The sequence below is a fragment of the Saccostrea echinata genome, unplaced genomic scaffold (assembly GCF_033153115.1).
Source record: "Saccostrea echinata isolate AGI-Se365-2 ecotype Australia unplaced genomic scaffold, CSIRO_AGI_Sech_v1 ptg000054l, whole genome shotgun sequence".
Lineage (NCBI taxonomy): Eukaryota > Metazoa > Mollusca > Bivalvia > Ostreida > Ostreidae > Saccostrea > Saccostrea echinata.
In genome coordinates, this window is record NW_026889803.1 from 5,429,275 (window position 1) to 5,452,633 (window position 23,359).

General features: G+C 31.6%; 1 protein-coding gene across 1 annotated transcript; it reads left to right on the forward strand.

The window, feature by feature from the left end:
* The first annotated feature begins 410 nt into the window (after positions 1–410).
* LOC133172360 (multidrug and toxin extrusion protein 1-like) lies at positions 411–22,807 on the forward strand. Its single transcript, XM_061307232.1, has 19 exons — positions 411–500; positions 1,647–1,748; positions 2,317–2,385; positions 3,219–3,267; positions 5,514–5,613; positions 7,390–7,432; positions 7,569–7,613; positions 7,695–7,792; positions 8,156–8,253; positions 10,246–10,359; positions 10,744–10,811; positions 11,044–11,152; positions 11,288–11,363; positions 12,163–12,232; positions 21,395–21,527; positions 21,643–21,737; positions 22,201–22,255; positions 22,421–22,570; positions 22,788–22,807. The coding sequence occupies exons 1-19, from the start codon at positions 411–413 to the stop codon at positions 22,805–22,807; spliced, it is 1,584 nt and encodes a 527-aa protein (XP_061163216.1).
* The last annotated feature ends 552 nt before the right edge of the window (positions 22,808–23,359 follow it).

A 23,359-nucleotide genomic window follows, 5' to 3' on the forward strand; every position in this document is an offset into this window, starting at 1 on the left:
TCATTATTTTACAATAGAAATGTTATTAATTTTGCTTTGTCCCTATCCACAGTTTATCTTCAATAATCATATTCTTAAATATAAAATTTGGTCTCTTGTTACAAATTCAAATACATGTATTATACAAAAAAGTAAAAATAACTAATAAAGAAGTGTTATAGTAACATTTACAAGCAAAGTATTTAAAATTTTAAAAATCCCATTTTATCATAACTGACCAAACTTTTGTCACTCTGCAAAAATTTGGATGCATATATTGTAATATGAATTGTCGACAAGTTTTTCAAAACAGTTCTTTTAGAGGAAGAAGAAAGTATCATTGAGTGCCCACATAATATAATTTTCAGCATCTTTTTTTAATTTGATCACATGTATATACGTGTAGTTAAGTTTGATTTCTTTGATAGAAAATGAAAATAAGATGTTTCTGTTGTTGTGATGGCGAGGCAGACACTTACAAACAAGAATTAAAGGAGTTACTTAAGATGGCGTGGCCTATTGTGAGTTGCCTTTCATTTTTATACACTTATATTAATGTGAAATTTATTTCTGCTAAATCTCCCTGTTCGAGTATGAAATCATTAAGCATAATTTATTATTATAATAACTATAATACGTATATATGTAAATTCCTGAAGATTGAAACTGAAACCGGTAGATTTTATTTCGGTATATATATATATATATATATATATATATATATATATATATATATATATATATATATATATATATATATATATATATGTAATTATAATAACTATAATTTTTACTGTTTATAGAGTTTTGCATGAAACATTCATTCTCAATTTATATTTAATTATCTAAGGATGTATGTCTGACTGTAATAAATAACGCATAATACATTTCGTTAGTTGCATATCTTGTAAAGTCTGATTTTATACATTTGTCAGTAAGAATGAGAAAAAGATTTGAGATAAAAATTACTTTAAAAAATAATGATAATAAATAGATTCATAAACCTTGCATTGCAGTACCAATTAACCAATAATCGAAGACTTATTGAAAATAAGCAAAAAGAAAAAAATGCTTTGTTTAAATTTGTAATGAATGGGAGGATTATTCCAGAATGAAACTGTGAAGCAAAACAATTTAAAGAGAAAACAGAGTACTAAATAATACTGACGAGATTGATGACCCGATACTTTTATTGCCTTAAGTGTTTACGATACCTTCTGGATAAAGTCTTTGTTATTTGTGAAACATCCGCCACATGGAATTGCTCTTATATGTTTTTCTTTTATCTTTTTTATTTGGAATTTTATTTTATATCTCATAAGACTTCTCTAAATTTCCTTTAAATGCATATTTTAGCATTCTTGATTCTGTAATTAAATGGAAAATTTTATTGTAAGATGTACAATGGAACAGATTACCCCTACTTTTTATTTAAAAGCTTTTTACCAACACAGAACCAAATTATAAATATACATATAGGCATAGTCGTACCTTTTCCTTTTTTTTTTAATACTTATAACCAAATTTTCACCAAAAGAGCCCAACTCAAAAAGTCTCAGGTTAAAAGCAAAAAATTACCAAAACTGAAATTGAGAGTTTTTTTTTATTGTATCTACATTATTTTATAGAATTTGAAATTATCATCAGTTTATGAATTGAATGCGTAGGCCCTGACACAGTTCTTGATGTTCCTACCGGTGTTTGTTAGTCAGAGTTTCTGTGGACATCTCGGAAAGGAGGCAATGGACGGTGTAGCTTTGGCATCTACAGTAAGTACAAACATACAAATGTAGAAAAGAACTAGCACTGGTTCCACTCTTATGGCTTGTAAAGTCTTTTGGGTAATCTTAATAAACTGTTACATGTAGGTCATGAAAAATAGTTTTTTTAAAATTAAAAGTAGATGTTGCTTCTGGTGCTGATACCAAAAAAAAAATTAAAAAATAAACATGTAAACTTTATACTCCTCTGTATTTTGTAGCTATAATTCTTACGCCCAGCAGTGTAAGGATTTAAAAACAGTTACTGTTTTGCTACAAAATACGTATGTTGTTTTAGTTTACGACAAGCTGCATGTAGTTTGTCGCAAATTATTTGTTGAGTGTAAACTATATGCAAGTATGTACATTGCAAGCACCTTTGATTATCAAAACATAATTTTGTTTGTGTAGGTATTTTTAATGGTGTTAAAAGCATTTTAAAAATGAAACGTCCATGATAAATTTATTAGGTTGTGATGGCACGCAAGCACTATACAATTTTTTTTTATTCAATTATGTATCATTTTAAATTCCAAAAAATAGTTAGGGAATGTAAGATGCGACTGATTTGTTACAGGTAATCAATGTTTCGGGAATGTGTGTCATGTTGGGCCTGTCTTCTGCAGTCGATACCTTATTTTCACAGGTAACTTGAATAAAGTCAGGAATAAAACCGCTGATATATATATATATATCATCCAAAAAAACGAAAGAAATATCACAGTGTCCGGTAATCAATATGAAAATAAAATAAAAAGGTAACACTTCTTATTAAAACATAAGCGCTTATGTTTTAACAAGAAGTATTGCCTTTTCATTTTATTTTCATATATATATATGACAACAATTCATATGTGCGGGATATGCAAGTTATTCTAACTTTACAATAAATATATCTCTCCCGATCAAACTTGATACCTCTCATTTTCTATCATTAAACACGTTGTTTATTAAATATCTCACACCTCTCTGGTTTCAATTTAATATTTAGCCCGTCTTCTGACTAAAATGACAACCAAATAAAGCCAGTAAGAAATTCTTTGGATTTTACCGTTTGATTTTTTGAAATTATAATTTATAACTTGTCTATAAATGTTTTGATAAGGAAAAAAGTCAGTCAAAGGAAGTCAACGTTTTTCAAAATCTATGGTCGATATAATGTTTGCGAATGCAATTTGTCGTTAGGTCAAATGTTGTCTCACTATTACATAAAAAATGTTCGGCCATTATTTTCATACTGATTTGACTATGGATTTCTCTATATACCCGATAATGAACAAGAGCATATAACGGGTGTTACCGGTTGACATAATATGCTTATTCCTCCATGGTACCTAATTCAACCTCGGATGTTTTTAGAGGTCTGTGTTTGCTCTGCTCAAAATCTATATTATTTCAATGGACTTTTCAGCATAATATCTGTTTATTGTCCTCATATTTCATTGCATATCTACAAATAATTGTTCCTATTTTTTTCAGACACTTGGAAGTGGAAACAAAGAAGGGGTTGGCATTATACTGCAGAAAGGTACAGTTTCTTAATATTCAGTTTATGAAAAAGAATTTTTCTGGAACATGTTTATAAAAGTATATGAAATGTAAAGATGACAAACAGTGATCATGATCAAAAGTCCAATTAAACAATACAAATTGAGATCAGAATAAACACAGACCTCTGATAATATCAGGGGTGGCATAGTGTGCCAAAGAGGAGTATCCCCTGTTGAACAAACGCATCTACCGCCCCTTTGTCTTGATCGTGTAAGACGGAGTAATACGTAAATAAATTCAATATAGAAATAATAGTCTGGCTTTTGTATGTCAGTCAACAGTCAACCTAAAGGCAGGTTTTTGGCAACGCAATTTGGGAAAAAAATTTTCAAAGTCGTTTAAAATTGGGACAATGTTAACGCACTTTGAAATTTATTTTCAAAGTTCTTTAAATTTTGGACAGAATCAATGCACTTTGAATTTTTTTTCAAAGTACATTAACTGATTAAGGATGTACATCCACATTTCGTACCATAGTGACACTTGAAAAAAAGTATAAAACAAAAATTCTGGACTTAGATTATAGTAACAGACAGCATTATTTTTTTTTATTTCTTTCGAAAAATGGTAACTGATCACCTTCATCGAGATCGAGGAGAAGACAGGTGGATTTTTTTTTATCTCGCCTCAAATAAATGTATTTACAAAACTGGTGTGATATTGATATAATACAAATCAAATAAAAAAAAGTATAAAATGCATAAATAAATTTTTCATACCTCTTGATACAATCAAATAACAGTTAATAAACATTTTTTTCATGCTTCGAAATACTTATTAAATAAGCATAAAAAGACCATCATATTGTGCGATAAAATTATTTTCAATGAGCATACAAACTTGGACCCCATTTTGTCGCAATTCTCCTACCTTTAAGGGTCATGTTTGAAAAAAAAAACTAGAAAATTCTACATACAGTAAAAAGTATAGGGACGTTTTTAGTACATTGAATTTTAGTTCATTTAAATTGAAAGTCCATTAATGTTCATTGTCATAAAAATCAAATAATTATTACCATTTTGCTAAACTGTCGTCAGATATCCATCTTCACCATATCTGATAATCTCTCTATAAACATTACACATACCTTTCCTTCCATTATTTATAAAATACACAATTCCCTTTTATAACATTTACGAGAACCTTTGAAACAAGACAACCCCTAAAAATCTTCTAACATCTATATCTTAGATCCTGAAGTGACGTCATCTCCGAAAAGTTATCCAACCAGGTTCAAATGATTATTTCTCATACCTTAAATTTGCAAGAATATTGATCAAGCCTTGTACATTTTTTTAAAGTGCGTTAATATGGTCAATATAGTAATATGGTCGAAGTGCGATGTAACACAAGTTGTATTTGCAAACAAGTTCATTGTGTCGACCTCAAAATTTGCAAGATTGTTCAAACCCTTGGATCATTAACTTATTTGTCAGTAACCTGCCTCGAATAAAAAAAAATGTTCGTACATAGTACATGATCCATATTTGCTTATCCTCTAGAATTCCGTATATAAATGTTATACATGTATTAATTTGGTATAAAATAGGATAATCAAGTTATTGTTACCATTTACTGTATTCCATTCTAGATAAACTTTCAAACCTAACAAGTGTAGTTAAACTATGATATCCAAGATGACACATTGTCACCATAAAAGAATTCACACATCGACATAAATAAATTGTATGTTAAGATAAATAAGTTGCATGTCGACATAAGTTTGATTTCACATGTGGTCGATATTTGATAGTTTATGAACATTTTCCTGATTCTTATTTTTCATGCATTAGTTGTATTGCATGTTGACATATTTAAGATGCATTCTGACAAACATGTTACAACCTTGTATGTCGACATAATTTATAGGATAGTAACTTGCATATAGGGAGCAGAAAAAATGCCATCATAGTATCGGTATAATAAAATAAAATATATCAATGACTGAGTTAGCTAGATTCTTATTTCGCTTTCTTAAGCATTTTTCCAAAGCATCGACTTTTAAAGCAGAATTGTTCTAGGAGTAGATGCTAGCAAACATCGTCAATGAGATATTACTAATATTCACGTGTACTAAACACTGAAGATAATTTTATACGGAACTGGTTCTCTAATACAGCAGCGATAGCTTGGATCTGACCCGGCATCATTGAACCCCCTTTGGTTTCTGAACTTCCATATGCGCATGCGTAATATATGCAATACACTACGATTCTTTTCTAGGTATATGGATCTTACTTTTATCCTGTTTGCCCTGCTGGACTCTGTTCATGAACACTGAAATTATTCTCCAATCAATTGGACAGGATATTGTTGTATCAAGGTATATAATTCAAAAATGTATATGCATAGATACTACCTTTTAGTCACAGTTTAAAAGATAATTAATGATGCTTGAATTTTTTTTAATTTTAGATAATATTCAATTTTGCCTACCCATTGTTATGGGATATATATTGTCGATGAAGCTCAGATATATTGTTTTGGTCTGAATTTCCTCACAAACTTAAAAAGAATTTCATCTTAAAGAGTGAGGTGAATATTTTAAGCAGTATTCACCTTTATTTTCTAATGAATCTCAGTAAAAAAAAAATGTATTCCCGATTTTGAGTTATTGGGTTCTAAATACTTAATTGGGCCTTGGTGACTCTACTCAAAATCTAAGATAAACTGTTCAACTTAAATTAATTCTTCGAAATGTATTCAAGAAGGACGGGATTAATAAAACTGCCAAGTTTAATTTAATTAAAACAATATTTTATTGTGAATAATCACAAAAGGATTGGACAGCAGACACTGCCTATAGAAGTCCTCTGTCGAGTTTCAATAATAAGCGTCCGTACAACTGGTACAGTGTAATATATCGATTTGAATTTTTACTGTAACTTCCAGTGTTAACATTTTGAAGACACAGGGTCGATAGCCACTTCATATTTAAGGTAGTTAAATGCTTTTCAGATTAAGAATTAAGCTTTTGATTTAAAAAAAAACAAACTTGAATTTCACGAAAGGTTAAATTTGAAATCATATTTACCTTTATTACTTATCAATGTTCAGTCTATAATGTATTTCTTTATCTTATGCAATTTATTATGAAATATTACAAATCATAATTAAGCTAATTTATATGCAACTTGTTCGTATAAATAGATGCAGGTTTTATCAAAATAAGAAATGGTTAAGGTACAGTAACTTACTGAACATATTCCAAAGTTCTTAAACATCAAAGAATAGCTACATGTGGATAACTTGCATTTTTTTTTCTTTTACGGGAAGCTTGCATGATAAGTAATATAAATAACCTTATTCAGAAAACCGATGTGCATGAATTGTGTTATTAATTTCTTTTTTGATATGCCAGAAACTTAATGCATGCATGATGTGCATCCCGCTAAACTGATTTTTGCTCTAAGGAGTAATAACTCCATTTGAATTTGTTCAAAGAAATAGAACATTATACGTTTGCTATCATTGCAGAAAAAAATTACATTATATGAATTATGATTTTTTTATGCCCCCGTAATCGAAGATTCGGGGGCATATAGTTTTTGCCCTGTCCGTCCGTCTGTCTGTTTGTTCGCAAAAACTTTAACATTGCCCATAACTTTTGATTGGTTGGGGCTATGGCTTTCATATTTCACATGTGCATTCTTTGTGACAAGACCTTTCTTTGGATACCAACAACTTTGACCTGTCGACCTTGACCTTGGAGTTTGACCTACTTTTGAAAAACTTTAACATTGACAGTAACTTTTGAACGGTTGATTCTAAGGCTTTCATATTTCACATATTCCACGTATTTCTTGTGAGAAGGCCTTTCCTTGGGCACCATTAATTTTGACCTTGACCTTGATGTTTGACTTGCTTTTGGAAAACTTTAACCTTTTCCATAACGATTCAATGTTTGCTGCAAGGGCTTTCATATTTCACAGATATATTCTTCGAGACAAGACCTTACTTTTGATACCAACATATTTGATTTGTATTTGAGAAAGTTTAACCTTCGCTATAAGTTGTCATACTGGGGCATCAGTGTTGCAACCGTAATATCCAGTGTAACTTAACACAGAAAGTTTATCTAACTAAATATCTTTTGTAGAATTGCTGGAGAGTATGCGACAATATTTATGGCTGGTTTACCGGTAAGAACTATGAATTTTCTTAAATATTGATTTCAAATCAGTTATTACATTCTTATGTTTTTACCTCTGGTTATATATTATTGTTAAATATTTAGTTTTACTACAAGTCCTTCATTAATTAATGTTTCTTTTTCAGGTTTATGGAATTAATATTCTACTGTCCAAGTACATGCAAGTTCAGGTAAGAAAGGATTTAAAATAGAATAGTGACAGTGTATGTCTCGATAACTGACATTAACTATACTGTAATATTATTTTTCAGTTGATTGTTATACCAAGTTTATTGATTGGGATTATAACAAATATCGTGAATGCAGGACTACATGCATTGTTTATCTACGTAGTCGGAATGGAAACACGGTATAAAGCATTCAGATGTTTTATCATATAATGAAATAATCTTAGATCTTAAATACTCATACTGCATTTTTTAACATGTCAAAATGTGTCACATTACACTTCCACATCGTGCTGAGCTGTGGGTTGGTGTTCACTTCTTTCCCTGAATTCTCTATTTAAAGTATGTATATATTCTTACCCAGGAAGCATGAAAAAAATTGAGATAAAAAAATTAATGAGAGATCTACTAATAACTTTGACCTTTCTCTAAATTTTGGATTGTGCAATGTAAAATAATTTAGTTCGGATGTTCATTTTCATTTAAATACTTCGTGTGTATAATGAACCCAAAACTTGCTACTTATCGGATATGTATATTTTAAGAGGGGCTGCTCTGGCTGCAACACTAACACATTGGTGCTCAGGTCTACTACACGTGTTGTTCATCAGGTGTAGGGGAACCTATAAGGCGACATGGACAGGTATTGATTTAGAGAGTATAACTATAGCTTCTTTCATTCCATTTGAGTTCGAATGATGGATTATGATTGTACACTGAATTTTACACTAAAACGGCCATTTAAGCGGATGACAAACTTTTATCAACCACCTCAATCTATGAACAAGCAATGAAAAAAGCTAATATTTCTAACAAGTCTAATTTAAATTCTGTTTTTTGTATTTTTATCCCCAAAGCGCTAATCCCATTTTTTTTGTTCTTTTCACACCCAAAACAATTTTATATACTCAAGGAAAAAATAAAAACTTGTAATTTGTAGGGGATACATGTATTTTTGAATGAATAAGAAAACAAACATGATTTTTATACAAATCTCTTGGGATCAGTAAGAGTAGGATCTCCCCTGAATTATAATTTGATATGATTTTTATCCAATGTATAATGTGGGTTTTTTTTCTATTCCTAAACATTTGGATTTTTTATTACACGTTTTTACCTCATTTTGATAGTTTTTCTCCCTTTTATTATGCTGTATAACAATATCATAACTCCATTAAAAAAGTTTATGATATAAATCCAAAAGTACTATTACAAAGTAGAACTTATATTTCAATGGTAACCTGATTTAATCATTTTGAATTCTACTTTGATCTTCCATTTAAGTTGTCGGAATAGAAAATGCATATAATTAAAATTTCAAATCCTACGAGTGATCTCCAAGGATAAAAGGGTAAATATGTGGTGAATACGAGGGTTGTTCGGAAAGTTCGTGGACTAGTGTCATAAAATTAAAACCGCTTAAGATACATCAATGAATTTTTTAACGTTTAATTAGCATCATCTTTTTTATTTATATAATAAACTGTACATCATAAGTATTATTTTTTAATCAATTGCTGATGTTTTTGAAAGCAATGATATGTCCAGGCGGCGCAACCTCGAAGATTACGTTTTTTCTACCTAAGTGTAACTGAGAAAAAACTCTTCTTTCATATGAGCATTTGTCATTCAAAAATCCTGTTAATTCACTTTTGTGGTATGACACAATTGTACCGTAAAATTTGCAATTTTTACCCCATTCTGTAAGTTCTATGAAATTTTATCATGAAATTTATATGAAATGTCCAAACAATTATGGGGTTGTAATGACGTCAGAAAGGGGTTGGGTTTCTTTTTCCAACATTCTATAAAGTTTCACCCTCTTGAAAAACTGGCATAAACCTAGGAAATATTTAAATGGGCTACTGAAAAATAAAATGCATTCAGAGTACTTGTTTTTAAACGCCGAAAAAGATTAGAGAGACGAGAGATGTAGAAGTTTTAAATGTCGATTTGTAGTAAGGGTGTTCAAAGTTTGTCACGTCGAAAAGTGACGTTGATCATGTGATAGATGTTGAACTCCGACAAGCGAATATGCTGTTATAAGCTAGTAAGGATCTTTCAGATCTATTTATAAATATTATATGCATTGAATTCAGCTGTTTATGACGTTGTAAAATCATATAAACAAAACGGGTTTAAAACTTTACTTAACTCCAAGGAAACTCATCAAGATAAGTGTATGAGGTAGAAAACGCGGACATTGAAAAACAATTACGTCATGAAACTAAATGGCGACAGCGCCGGGTGATCATGTAATGTCATTTTTATTTTATGATAATTTGGTTAATGTCCAAGGTAACAAGCTAAAATTTTCAGCATTTCTTTAACCTTTGTTGTTTTATGTTTATTAAAAAATTTGTAAGCATAGACTACATAGTATTAATTTTATCGCATCAAACCACGAACTTTTCGAACAACCCTCGTATATTAAGTACTATAATAGTAAAAACTTGCAGAAAATTCCAATTAAATTGACAGAAATTTCCAATTAAATTGACAGCATTAATATAACAAAGACTGTATATCTGCTGATTGAATTAGAATATTTATAGACATCTGTGAAATATGTCATAAATTTTTATGATTGTCTGTGCACTTACTGTTAATTTATTGGACATTTTACACATCCCAGGTTGGAGTAAAGGGAGTTTGTATGACTGGGGTGTCTTTGTAAAGCTGGCTATTCCAGGATTATTCATGATATGTATGGAATATTGGGGCCTTGAAATCATTGTTCTTTTAAGCGGTAAGTAGATTTTTTTGATAAATGTTATACAGATTATACATTTGGTATGTTTTTGATTTACTTTCAGTTGAATTCATTTGGATGTATGGATTTGCTACTGCAAAATTCATCTTTTCAAAAAAAATAATAATACTGCAATATATATTCATTATAATATATATATATTGAACACCTCGTCTCATAAAATGTCTTAATTTATAAAACAGATTTCTGTTACTGATGTTCAAAGACTATACAATAGAAAATCAAAGCTTTTGCTGGATATTTTTTCAAGGAACATCTGTTTGATTATGCCTGATATCGACTCCTGCAAGACTGCAGATTATACAATTTATGTCATTCTTTATGTTCTTATGTTTCTAATTATGCCCTAAAATATTGCAGGCTTAGTGGGAAAAGTCGATTTAGCAGCAAATGCAATACTCTATAACATCGGAGGACTGATTTATATGGTATAGTTTTGATATAACTATAATAAGATCTTTTACCAGTTAAGACTTTGTCCTATTGTCCATCACAGGAGATTTTTCTCTAATTTATTTAGAAAAAAATCAGACTTAGTGAAATATTAAATTCATATTTCTTTAAAAACATTTTTTGTCATCGATTATCGATCAATGAAAGAAACAAACAATATATTATTTAGAAATAAAATAAATGAGATATATTTTTAAATGTGCCTAGATTGTATTTGGAATGTCCATTGCGGCGGGTATCCGTGTAGGGCTGTACTTAGGTGCCGGAGATTCCAAAATGGCACACGTAGCCTCAAGGGTATCCATGTGTTGTGGGTGTAAGTATACAGATATTCTATGTTTACTGAATGTGAATAAAATTCAAAGCTCTTACTTTTGTATTTCTAAATTTCGCTTTTTTAAAGTAGAATATTGCAAATAGCCGTTTCATATGATTTTATCTTCTTTCACAGCATGTTTTGCCGTCATTATTGCTGTTTTCTTACTAATTCTGAGAGACTATATACCAAAACTCTTTTCAAGTGATTCGTGAGTATTTTTAAAACTTTATATTAAATAATTACTATATAGTATAATATGATTAAATATGATTAAATCAGAAGGTAGAATTGAAAAAGCAGGGTTAACAAATGGCTTATATGGGAATATTAATATTCACTAAAAATGAAACGTATTTAGTTGACAGCGCTTATAGCTTTTATTGGGCCCATGGTGACTTTAAACATGTTTGACGATGAATTATGGCATCATTAATTCCTCATCATTTTTCTCACTTCCTGAATTGTTTTTTCAAAAGTCCCATTATTGAACAGAGCACATCCAATCCAAAAAAAAAGTACATGTTAAAAAATCTTTTAAAGAAATTTACAATAATTATAATGTTTTAATGTTTATGTTTAATGTATTGATATCAAAGAATGTGTTCATGTTTAATTTTCTGTTGAATATAGATCTACTATATTACACTAGTTTTCTGTAAACTGTATAGAATATTATATATGGACAGAACTGTTATGGAAGATCATGACTACATGTTGATTTTTTTTTGATCGAAGAATGTCCTTATATTTTCATTCTTTGTTGAATGTATTCAGATACAAGAATTTTCTGTGTATTTCAACTTTCGAATTTCATGAAGCCATTTTTGTAACAGGTAGACATTCAACCTGAGTTTTTAATAGACAATGATACCGCTAAGTCTCTACTTTGTATTAATATTATGACATATTAAAGAAGGCCCCCAAAAAATAACAACAGAAATTAAGCCTCATCTATTTCCCAGATTTATTTCAGATTTGTATCCAGTGTATGACTTTTATTGTTTCAGAGACGTCCTTGCCTTGGCTTCAACTCTTCTGTTACAGCTAGCCTTATTTAAAGTGTTTGACACCTTACAAGTGAGAACTAGTTATTGTCATTCATCCTATATGGACAAATATATATATGGACAAACATATAGATCTTTGCATTAATAAAGTAAGTACGTAGCATTTTATGAGAATATCAGATATAATCTGAAAAATTAATCTTTCAATTACTGAAGATTAGCAGTGATCCCACCCACCCCTCACCAATCTATCCCCCCCAAAGGCACAGATGAATAATTAGTATCCCATAGTTACTTATTTTGTGGTGATATGGTAACCCATTACACTTTTATACTAGGGATGTCAACGAGTACCCGGTTAACCGGGTACTCGATCGAACGTCCGAGTATCGAATACTAAAAATGGTACTTGGTTACTCGGATGTGTAATTTTTCTTATTTCAAAGTACATATTATTATCAAAAACTTTTCAAACATTAACTTAACTAGAGCAGAGCTCGTTGCAAAGCAACGAGTAGGTCTTCCGTTGGAGCTGCGAACAGGAAGAAGTGACCTTGAGTCAAGGTCATGCCACATTCTAAGGTTATAAGCAATCTTGTAAGGGGTATCAACTTGCAATGTCTCACCAGTAGAAAGACAGTTAAGGAATGTTGTTTCTCCGTTGATGACCTTGAACTCGTTCAAATGACCTTGCATCAAACCATGACACACTCTGGTTATAAGAAAACCCCATCTATATGTTACCGACTCGACAAGTTAACACATGTTCTTTCAGACCATTCATCCAGTCAAAACATTCTTTCCTTAGTGACCCTAAATTTAATCAACATGGCCGTAGGAACCGAGGGGGGCGTGCCCCCCAGTAATTTTGCCGATATATAGATTACTATAGTAGACATAGATACTATAGCTTGTGCCACCTCAATAAAAACGTCTGATAACCTTCTTTTTTTTTTTTTTGCTTGTCAAGGAATTTTTGGTAGTTGGTGACCTTTTTTTTTTTGCTTGTTAGGAAATTTATGGTAGTAGTGCCCCCTCAACTGTCAACTGAAAATGTATGGCTGTGCCCCCCCCCCAAAAAAAAACAAAACAAACAAACTGAATTTGCTTCCTATGGGCCTGATCAAGGCAATGATACACTCTGTATGATATCAGCGATACCCTTTTGTGTGTTTCGGACTTGACAAGTTCACAGTTTGCATTTATTGCATGATAGTGAGGGAGACATGAAGATTTCTTCGCCCATAAAAAATCATATTCCGCGAGGGCAACATGAAGATTTCTTCGCCCATGAAAAATCATACTCCCCGAAGGCAACGCCCGAGGGAAATATGATTTTTCATTTGCGAAGAAATCTTTATGTCTCTATTATGCAATAAATTGTTTATAATACCGAATTAACCAAAATGCAGGAATTACAAAGGAGATCCAATGAATAAAGCAAACATGCATTTGATGAGAACGATATGAAAGAGATGTAAGTTACAGGTACACCAATAGCCTCGTTTCATTAAAAAAAATTCCTACGTGACAAGTTTGTGTGATCACACCAGTAACATTCAAACACCATTACATTTTTACACATTTAAATCGACACAATCAATCAACGATAATATGTTGACGGTGCGACCGTTGGGCGAGTGCATTGTTCACTTAATTTTAAGATCCGCCTCTTCAAACAGCACGAGACATTTGGAACGTCTAGACTGTGACGTCTCATGACGTATATTAGCTGTACTTCCATAAACGAATTTTGAAAAGTGCAAACATTTTAACAAAGAATGTTTAATCTACTATCTGTATGCAATTCCATTAATTAAGGTGATTTTTTGGGGTGAATTTTTAGTTGTTGTTACCGCGCGAACGAAGTTAGCAGCGTCGCTATAAACAATCTAACTCCTCACTCGTTTAATTGTGACGTCACAATCGTGAAACACGACGTTTTGTTGCAGGGCAAACATGATGGACACGTGACTTTCTCGGCCAATCAAATTCTATTTTACTAGTGATTTTTCACTTGTAAGCTAGTTTTCACAGAGGTATAATAAACGTTTTTTTTAGACCATACATCGAAATAAATTATCATAATTTCTATAGTCGTAATTTATTAGTTTCAACTCACTGCTTTAAAGGATCATTGTAAATGTTTTATGCCCGATTTGGATACTGAACAACGTGTGATTTTTGAAACACTGATGCCCCCATATGGCATCTTATGGCAAAAGTTAAAAGTTTCTCAAATGCAAGTCAAACTCCATGGTCAAGATCAAAAAATAAAAAAAATGTTATTACCCAAATAAAGGTCTTGAACAAAGAATATACTGTGAAATATATACTAGTATGAAAGCCACAGCAGCAACAGTTTAAAAGTTATTGCCAAGGTTAATTTCTTTAAAAGGTCAAACTCCAAGGTCAAGGGATCATAATTGTTTGTACTTGAGGGAAGGTCTTAATTGTTACAAGGAATACACATATGGTTTTAAAAAAGCCTTAGCACCAACTGTTCAAAAGTTAAAACCAAGGTTAAAGTTTTTCAAAAGTAGGACATACTCAAAGGTCAAGGTAAAATGGTCAAAATTAAAGGTATACAATGACAGGCCTTGTCACAAGAAAATTACCTATGTAATATAAAAGCCCTAGTACTAGTCATTCAAAAGTTATTGTCAAGGCTAAAGTTGTTTAAAAGTTGGTCAAACTCCAAGATCAAGGTCAAATGGTCAAACATATTTATACCCAAGGAGGAGACTTATCACAAGGGATACAGATGTGAAGTATAAAAGCCATAGCACCAACTGTTCAAAAGTTTTGGCCAAGGTTATAGTTTGGTAAAATTTTACGAAAGAGGATCAAACTCCAAGTTCAAGGTCAAGAGGTCAAATATGTTGGTACCTGAAGGAAGTCCTTGTTACTAGGAATACACATAAGAAATATGAAAGCAGTAGTTCCAACCAATCAAATTTTATGGGCATAGTTTTTTGCGGACAAAGAGGCTAACACAGTGTAACAGACAAATAGACAGGTGGACAGGACAAAAACTGTATGCACCCCGGATCTTCGATTACAGTAGCATAAAAAAAATGTCGGCGTCTTTGGGTTTTCGCATTGGCCTTAAATCTGAAAATCCAAAGGATTACAAGGTGCATTACGATACGCTTTCACATCATGTTCTATAACCCAGAGCATATTGTCTGCAAAGATAAATATTTAATTCAGTATTTAATTAGCTATGCATAATTATCTATGTTGTTTTAAAAAGAAAATATAAAAAAAATATTTGTTTTATATTTTTCGATGTAGAGATATGCAGAAAATGTTTTCCTATTTTAAGTCCTATCGCAATACATATTTAAAAGAAAGTGTGTGTTGGAGGGGGGCATTACATTTTTGCTGGGATTCGCCTATGTATGACCGTAGAGAAACAAAGAGTGGGGAGGGTGCAAGCAGCAACTAAATCAAAATTTACAATTAAAACTACAGCAAAAGACTATTTTCAGAAGGTCTGCCCCCCCCCCCCTCCCCCGTACAATCCGTACAACGGACCTGTGAAAAAAATACTGATCCTACATTCAGAGTCCCAGGGCACCAGGAAAGAGTGGCAAAAAGAGAATATCGGTTTATTTCAGTCTATAAGTCGAATCAAAATATCTTTTCCTCGAGAGTCTTCTTTCTTTGAGTTCATCCCAGTGATCGTGTGATTTATTTCATTTATTTTACGTTCTGTACTGGACTTGGAAAATGAGGACATCTTTAGGTTCCTGAGCTGGCCTTGAAGCCCGCAGAACAGATTTTCTGCTTTATGATAAATTCAAGTGATATGTAATCCGGTATTAATTTTGTGTTGCTTTTTTAAATGTTAATTTCATCAAAAAATATGAAAAATTAATGTTTTAACTATACACAGTGAGGCATTTTTTGTGTGGAACGATTATCAAATGGGGTTTTTCACGATTTTTTCATATGGTACACATGATGAGTAAGTGCAATAAATATAATTTATGGAAAAAATGTCCAACAAGCCCCGGGGTTGAATATGGGGGGGGGGGGGGGGGGTCTGTCCACAAGTACCTTTTGTCAAGCCCGTAGAAAGCAATTTCAGTTTTTTTGGAGGGAGGGGGGCAAATAGAAATTTCCACAGGTACTTGTACTCGATTTTTTCCTATGGTACACATGATGAATAAGTGAAATAAATATAATTTGTGGAAAAAAATGTCCAACAAACATCGGGGTTGAATTTGGGGGGGGGGGATCCTGTCCACAAGTACCTGTGGAAATTTCTTGATACATAAACAGAATTTAAAAGCATGTATAAGACATCAATTGAAGGGGAGAGGGCACGGCCGTAATTAAAAGTTACATAGAGACTAGGAAGGAATGAACTGTCATTAAATTTTGGTTAAGAACTATTACCTAAACTCTTCACTTTCACATTTTCAATTACAGATTCTTGTTTTTAAAAAGCTACACATGTACATTGATATGTATCTATTAGATGCATAAATTATGTTATTAATCATTTTATCTTAAAGGAAAAGTAAAAATCTCAATCAAACTTGTTCCGCATATTATGTTCTCTGATTCATTACTCAACAGATGCTTCATATACATAGACTGCAGGTGTGATAAATTCACAGCATGCAGCTCCAGCCTTAATTCCAACTTTGTTCCAAAATATTATTATTCAACGCGAAAAATTAGAATCAGCCGATAGAATATTTTGAATCACTTTGGAAATGCTGCCGTAACACCAGACTGAGTTCACAATATCGAGTGATTTTGATTGACAGGTGTAGCGCCGTTGTGCATGGATTTCGTGTAACTGCAGATTGTGGTTGAAAATAATAAACAAACAGATCTAAAGAAAAGATATTGTATACTGTACATATATTTGTTAAGAACCAGTTCATTCATGAAACGAATTTAGTCGTATTATGTGGGCCCATGTTAGATCATTTAGGGTATTCCGAATCACCCCGCATATCGCGACTCTCGGTAATTTACCTTACCGCTGTACCTCGCACGACACATGCACAGGTGTGACAACCAAACAGTCATTATTAGTAAGGTCTATACTTATTGCATACAACAAATAAAGAGGTAAACATAATGCGTTAACTAAAAGAATTAATTATTTTAATTCATTAACTTCCTACCCTTTTCGAAGAAAATGCCCGTGTAGAAACGTTGCATGGTATTTCTCATCGATGTCGTGGCGTTGTTGGTGGATGAAACATGGCATATAAGGTATCGATAGAACGGCAATTTTATTAGCTTTTGTGAGTATTATTTGTTTTTTTATAACACCTCAAAAATATACTAGTTATGGCCGCATTTGTAGCCCCCTATAGTTTCGAACCACGTGTGTACATGCCCCTAGCCAAATAAATTGCACACGCTACATGTATACTTGTTATATGTCAGATTATTATTTTTTTTATAACATTGTTTTTCTTAAATGCAAGGGGTATGAAAGTAATGATTTGACAAAGCAAGAGCTATAATAAGACTATCCCGGGTCCCGGTATACACTTGATCAGTGTTGATCAATGTTGATATGTACGAGTACACGTATGCAGTGATATACGTCATTCTTGATAATCATGAAATCTAAACATGAGTTGGTTTAATTCCTTTTCACAATTTTTTTTATCATCATTATATCATTATTTGGTAGCCTACTCGTAGAATTATGACAGTTCAATGTTAATTATTTGCATTAAAAAAATCACATAGGTAAAAAAAAAATTACATAATTATCATGATTATATTTACAGGACAACAATTTACAATCAGGTAATTTCAGAAAGTAAATATTCTGTTGGTATTTGCTTTTCTGCATGATCCGCCTCTGAGAACGCTGTTTTATAGTGTTGTCTACAGAAGGGGGGGGGGGGGGCTTTAATAACTTAATAAAAAAACCAACAACATTCAACAAGAAAATAATTCTTTTTATTTTTTGATACTTTTGGTAAACAATACCAACTAATTCATTAATTATAATGTTGTTATCTGACTGTTTTTAGCCATTCACCTGGTGATTCGAAATACCCGGAAGTGACCTGCAATACACTAAAAAGGTGATGTAAATATAACCCCTGTCAAGGCCGCTGTATCGTAGATAGACTCGCCGTGTAACGTAGATTTGATTTTTCATTGAATTGGCTTTCCTTTAATACCAACCAACCATTTATAAACTTGTTAATAAAATCGTTTACCGTCAAAATGTAAAAAGTGATTCGGAATACTCTAAATGTACTCGTTATAAAAACAACTCATTATCAACTCAGTGGACCGATAATTTACTTCAAAATAAGCTATAGATCAATAAAATTGATTTCAGATTAACCAATATTTTGTTGCAAAGATAATGTAAAACAGAGACCGGGGATTTTGTATTTCTCTGTATTTTCAACACTTGCATGCATGTATGTATGTATGTATGTATCCGTAAAACTTTTCGATTTTCCCGAGATTTCATCCTCACAATGTCAATTAAGGTTCCGAAATCACATGTGAGGATGCCGAGAATTGAAAAAGTCACCTCCACTTACAATTATCATGCATGTGTACATGCAGTTTAAAACACGAGACAGAAAAATAAATTGTTGCAAACTTAATGGTTAAGTCGGCAATTAAAATGCGTAAAACTTGAAATGAATAAATGCACGGGCGGTAAGGATTGATAAAAATAAGCGTGAGATAGAGTAAAATAAAATAATATGTAAGATTCGAAATGATTTCAAACCCAATTTTCCATTAATCGCTATGAGTACACAATGTATTTTAATACCGATATGACCCCGGCTCTCTGCGGCCACGTGTGCACGAAGACTGGGTTACAAAGCGACAGAGCAGAATGTAAACTGTGCTGTAAGAAGGCGTGAATTATTGTATGTTTAAAAGTATTATTTGATGTATATACATGTAGTTTAATATTTAATGAAAAATTAAATGAAGAAACAATTAAGAGACTGATAGTAAAAATTATACTTTACACAAGTATTAATACTTAATACTTCCATCACTAATTGCAATTATTTGCCTTAGCACCTTTTCAATTACAATTGAAATAGAATACAATTACACGGGACAGAGAAATAAATTGTTTGTTTGTTTTTTTAAATCGTATTTCTGTGTCGACAGTGAACAGGCCGGTAAAAGCGATTAAAATTCGAAATGATTTTATGCACTAGTGTTTGAAATTAAGATTAAATCAAAGATGAGATTAAGTTATCTTAAAGATTCAATATAAATTTAAAAAACACAATGTTTCATTAGTTGTTGTTTCTACACGATGGATTTAAAATGTGATCACAGTCTTCACAGATATTTGTTTTGTTTACATGGTTTATGACCGCAGGTGGCTGGTCGATGGGGACCTCGGCAACGTGGGATCGCGGGTTGTGTTACATAACTAAAAACATTTAGGTGAACATGGAGAAATGCGTACTGTTAATGATCATTAATTATTCGATGCTTAAAGTCTAATATTACTTATATAGTTATATAGATACATTTAATTCCTTCCTTTATTTGAAGACGTGTTCCCTTTAAATCTAAATTAAAAAAGAAAAGAAAGTTGTAAAGAATAATTTATGAGTGAACCACAGAACACGTTTAAAACCTTATTTAGAAGAAAATTAGCATTAAATACAGTAGGGTATATAATTTATTGCAAGTTTGTTAAAGTTATACACATGAAGAGTTCCGATTTACTTGCCGAATGAAAACGCTTACCTGTTTACGGGACCTGCTTTTACCTACATATTACGACATATTACGCAATACTCGAACAAAACAACATTTGTATGAGATCAATAAGGTGTTAAAGAACAACTTTAATTCCGAAAGCCATATCGAAATATTTACCGTTTTTGAGTTATAAAGCAAAAACTTTCAAGGGCTCTAGATCCCTAATTTTAGGGGCCAGCCCCTTTTAAATGATATCAAATGAAAGCTCTTGCTATTATGCACAACTTTTATTCTACATGTTTTAACAAAATATTTTTAGTTTTAAAGATATAAAGGAAAATATGTCAAAATTTTTGCTCTTTTCCGCGTTCTAACTTTTGACCCCTCTCTAGCGCCATTTTTAATGCAAAAATCAGAAAACAAAAACCAATGTGCACAACTTCAATGCTTCTTCTTTTCAATTTCAAAGGGTTTTGTGCTCCAATTATTACAGTCTCAGAGCCTTTGTCTGGAAACCAGAGGCATAAAAATTTCAATCAAAGGGGAATAACTCGTGAACAGAAGGTAATTTCCGAATTGTATTACAGTATTCTGAGAGTGTTTTGCAAAGTCTAAAAGCTCTGAAAATTTGAACAAAATCCGTTCAGAAATGAGGATGATATGAAGCTTCAAAGTTGGCGTATAGGAAAAAAAAAAAAGAATAATAAGAATAATCTTAACCATCAGAATCAGTAGAAGGTCTTCCGTTGGAAACGGAAGACCTTAAATATGCACACGGTAATTAGCGTGTCGTCATCAACACCTGTAATACACCCGTCATCGCCTGTGGCTGTGTTTATAAGTAATTAGTGACCAATTATCCTGGTACACATCTATTGTGGCCCTTAATTTTTGGATGGCTTAATTCAATGATTGTTTTCAGTGAACATCGTTTAATGGTCTATTATCTTCAAATCATTTTTAAATTATTTAGTTAATATACGACAGCGAAATCGGACATGCATAACCCACTTCAAAAGTGAAGAAATATTTAGAAATAACTAAAGATTTTAAAAAAAAGTTGAAAGTCAGTTTGCGTAGTAAGTTAAGTGTATACGGGGGGAAACAACCAACAAATGAAATGATATTAGACTGTCTTATCATCACGTAACAGATTGTCCTAGCTCTAATAGATCCTAAACAAGAACTGTAAACCATTTGTAATTTTTTATGTATTGTGTCTTTTGTGTTTATTTGATAAATGAATTTAGTACCAAAAAACCATTTCCGTTGGACTCGATGTTTATATACATTTATAAACGTGATAAAAACAACTTTGGGGTTTAACAGAGCTTAACGGGACTCAAGAAAATTAACACACTTGCATTTACATTTTTACCGAGTACCCGGGTACTCGATCGGAAAAACGTCCGAGTAACCGATTATCAAAAATTGACCGATTTGACATCCCTATTTTATACATAAGAAACTAACTCATAATCTTAAACTTGAATTTATATTCATAGACCTAGTTTTATCACGTTTTTTCTTTGGTAATTTCTAGGCAACTTGCGGGGGATTATTGCGTGGAATAGGTCTTCAAGCTTTCGGTGCTATTTTCAACTTTGTTGGTTATTACATTATAGCGTTACCGATATCCTTAGCATTGATGCTGGCAACGCCCTTAAAAGTTCCTGGTAATTACTCTTCAGTTTAAATTTTTCATTTTCCTTAAAATGTATCAAATATTTTTTTTTCTATAAGTCAACATTTTTCAATTATATGGATATATCAGTTTTCATTCTTTGACAGGTGCATACTGGGGGATGATCATTGGATCTTTTTTAGTCTGTTTGATATACTGTGTCAGAATTTTTACACTCGACTGGGAGATGGAGACGAGCAAGGTTTGGGTTTTGGATGGTTTAATGTATCGTACAGTCAGAGAGCATTAAATATATATATATATATATATATATATATATATATATATATATATATATATATATATATATATATATATATATTTGCGATTGCTAGTTATTCATTATTTATGCTATCTTTTTACATCAAATCTATTGAATCGTTTTACTTTCTATTTGCATCTTCTCTAAAACCAATAGTTAAGATGATTTTTTTTAAATCAAGGAAAATCTTGGATTTTGGGGGGAAAAAATCCTCACTGCAAACTATTCCTTGAAGTACGTTGACAATGATAGTGATTCTAAGAAGCTATTTCTCAGGTTCAGTAGTAACCATTACTTGCTGAAATGAACTAAATGTTCCATCCCTCTCAAAAACATTATCTTTTTAACCGTGTAAGTCCTTCCACTGGCAACCATATAATTTTAGCATATTTATATCGCTTAGGCTTTGAAGAGAGCGTGTATGGAAGAATCCGTCAGAGAAAATGACAATATTATCTGTAAGTACAAGATATTGTTGATGTATATTTACGACAATAAATAAATTATTTCATTAATTATTCCATACTTTTTGTTGAATAACTGCGAAGTGTATAATATTCAAATACTGAACCGACATTCAGATCATTCTGCAGGAACTTGTAAAAGATTTCTTATTTTTGTAGCTCATGATGAAAAGGAATCAATACGAATGACAGATGTCAATTTAAATGAAGGCAGTAAACGTTATTATTCCATGGATAGTTCTATCCTAGGCGCTGATGTGACACAAGATAAAACAGACAATTTACCATCCAATCGGCGAAGCATATTCTGTAAAATAATCATTTTGATACTATTTTTGTTGATTTTAACGGGTGGTGTTTGCATAAGAATACTTATTCATATTTGATGATAAAAATTATGCAATATTATCGATAAAAACTTGATTTTTAAAATTAGTGTTCTTATTTATATGTTACGTGACATAACGTAGCTTTCTAATTCTACAGCTATTCTATAAGATAAATGTATATGTCATCTTGGTTACAGGTGATAACAGAAAAAAATGAAAATTATATCATTTATGATAACTTTCACTGTATTTTTATGGCAGAAATGATTTTGACATCCATTGGGGTGTGGTTTATCTACAAAAATTGTTAGTCTGTACACTTTTGTATTTTTTTCAAATTAAATTGAAATAGGTTCAAATTAAGTAATTATTTGAATTCAGGTCATATCGTCTTTTGTTCAAATAAAAAGAATATAATCTTGCCATGCATGACTGTCTGATATTCAAGTCATCATATACATTTTATATATTTAATTATTTGTAATTAATTTTTCTATTATATCAGAACATCAAAATTTTAGAAAAGATTTAATCTACTTGTTTTGTATTATGAACCATGAATAAAGTATTCGAAATCTTTATAAATTAATGTTTGGGAAATGATCCAAAATCATGTGTTTTGCTTTGTGGTTTATACCTGTACTCAGTATAATTTACGCAATAATCGTCATATAATTAGATAAAACATTTTATTAAACTCACTTGATAACATTTTTTTTTTCAAGTTCGAGTTCTTTATTTCTTTGCGTCATACGACACATCAGATTAC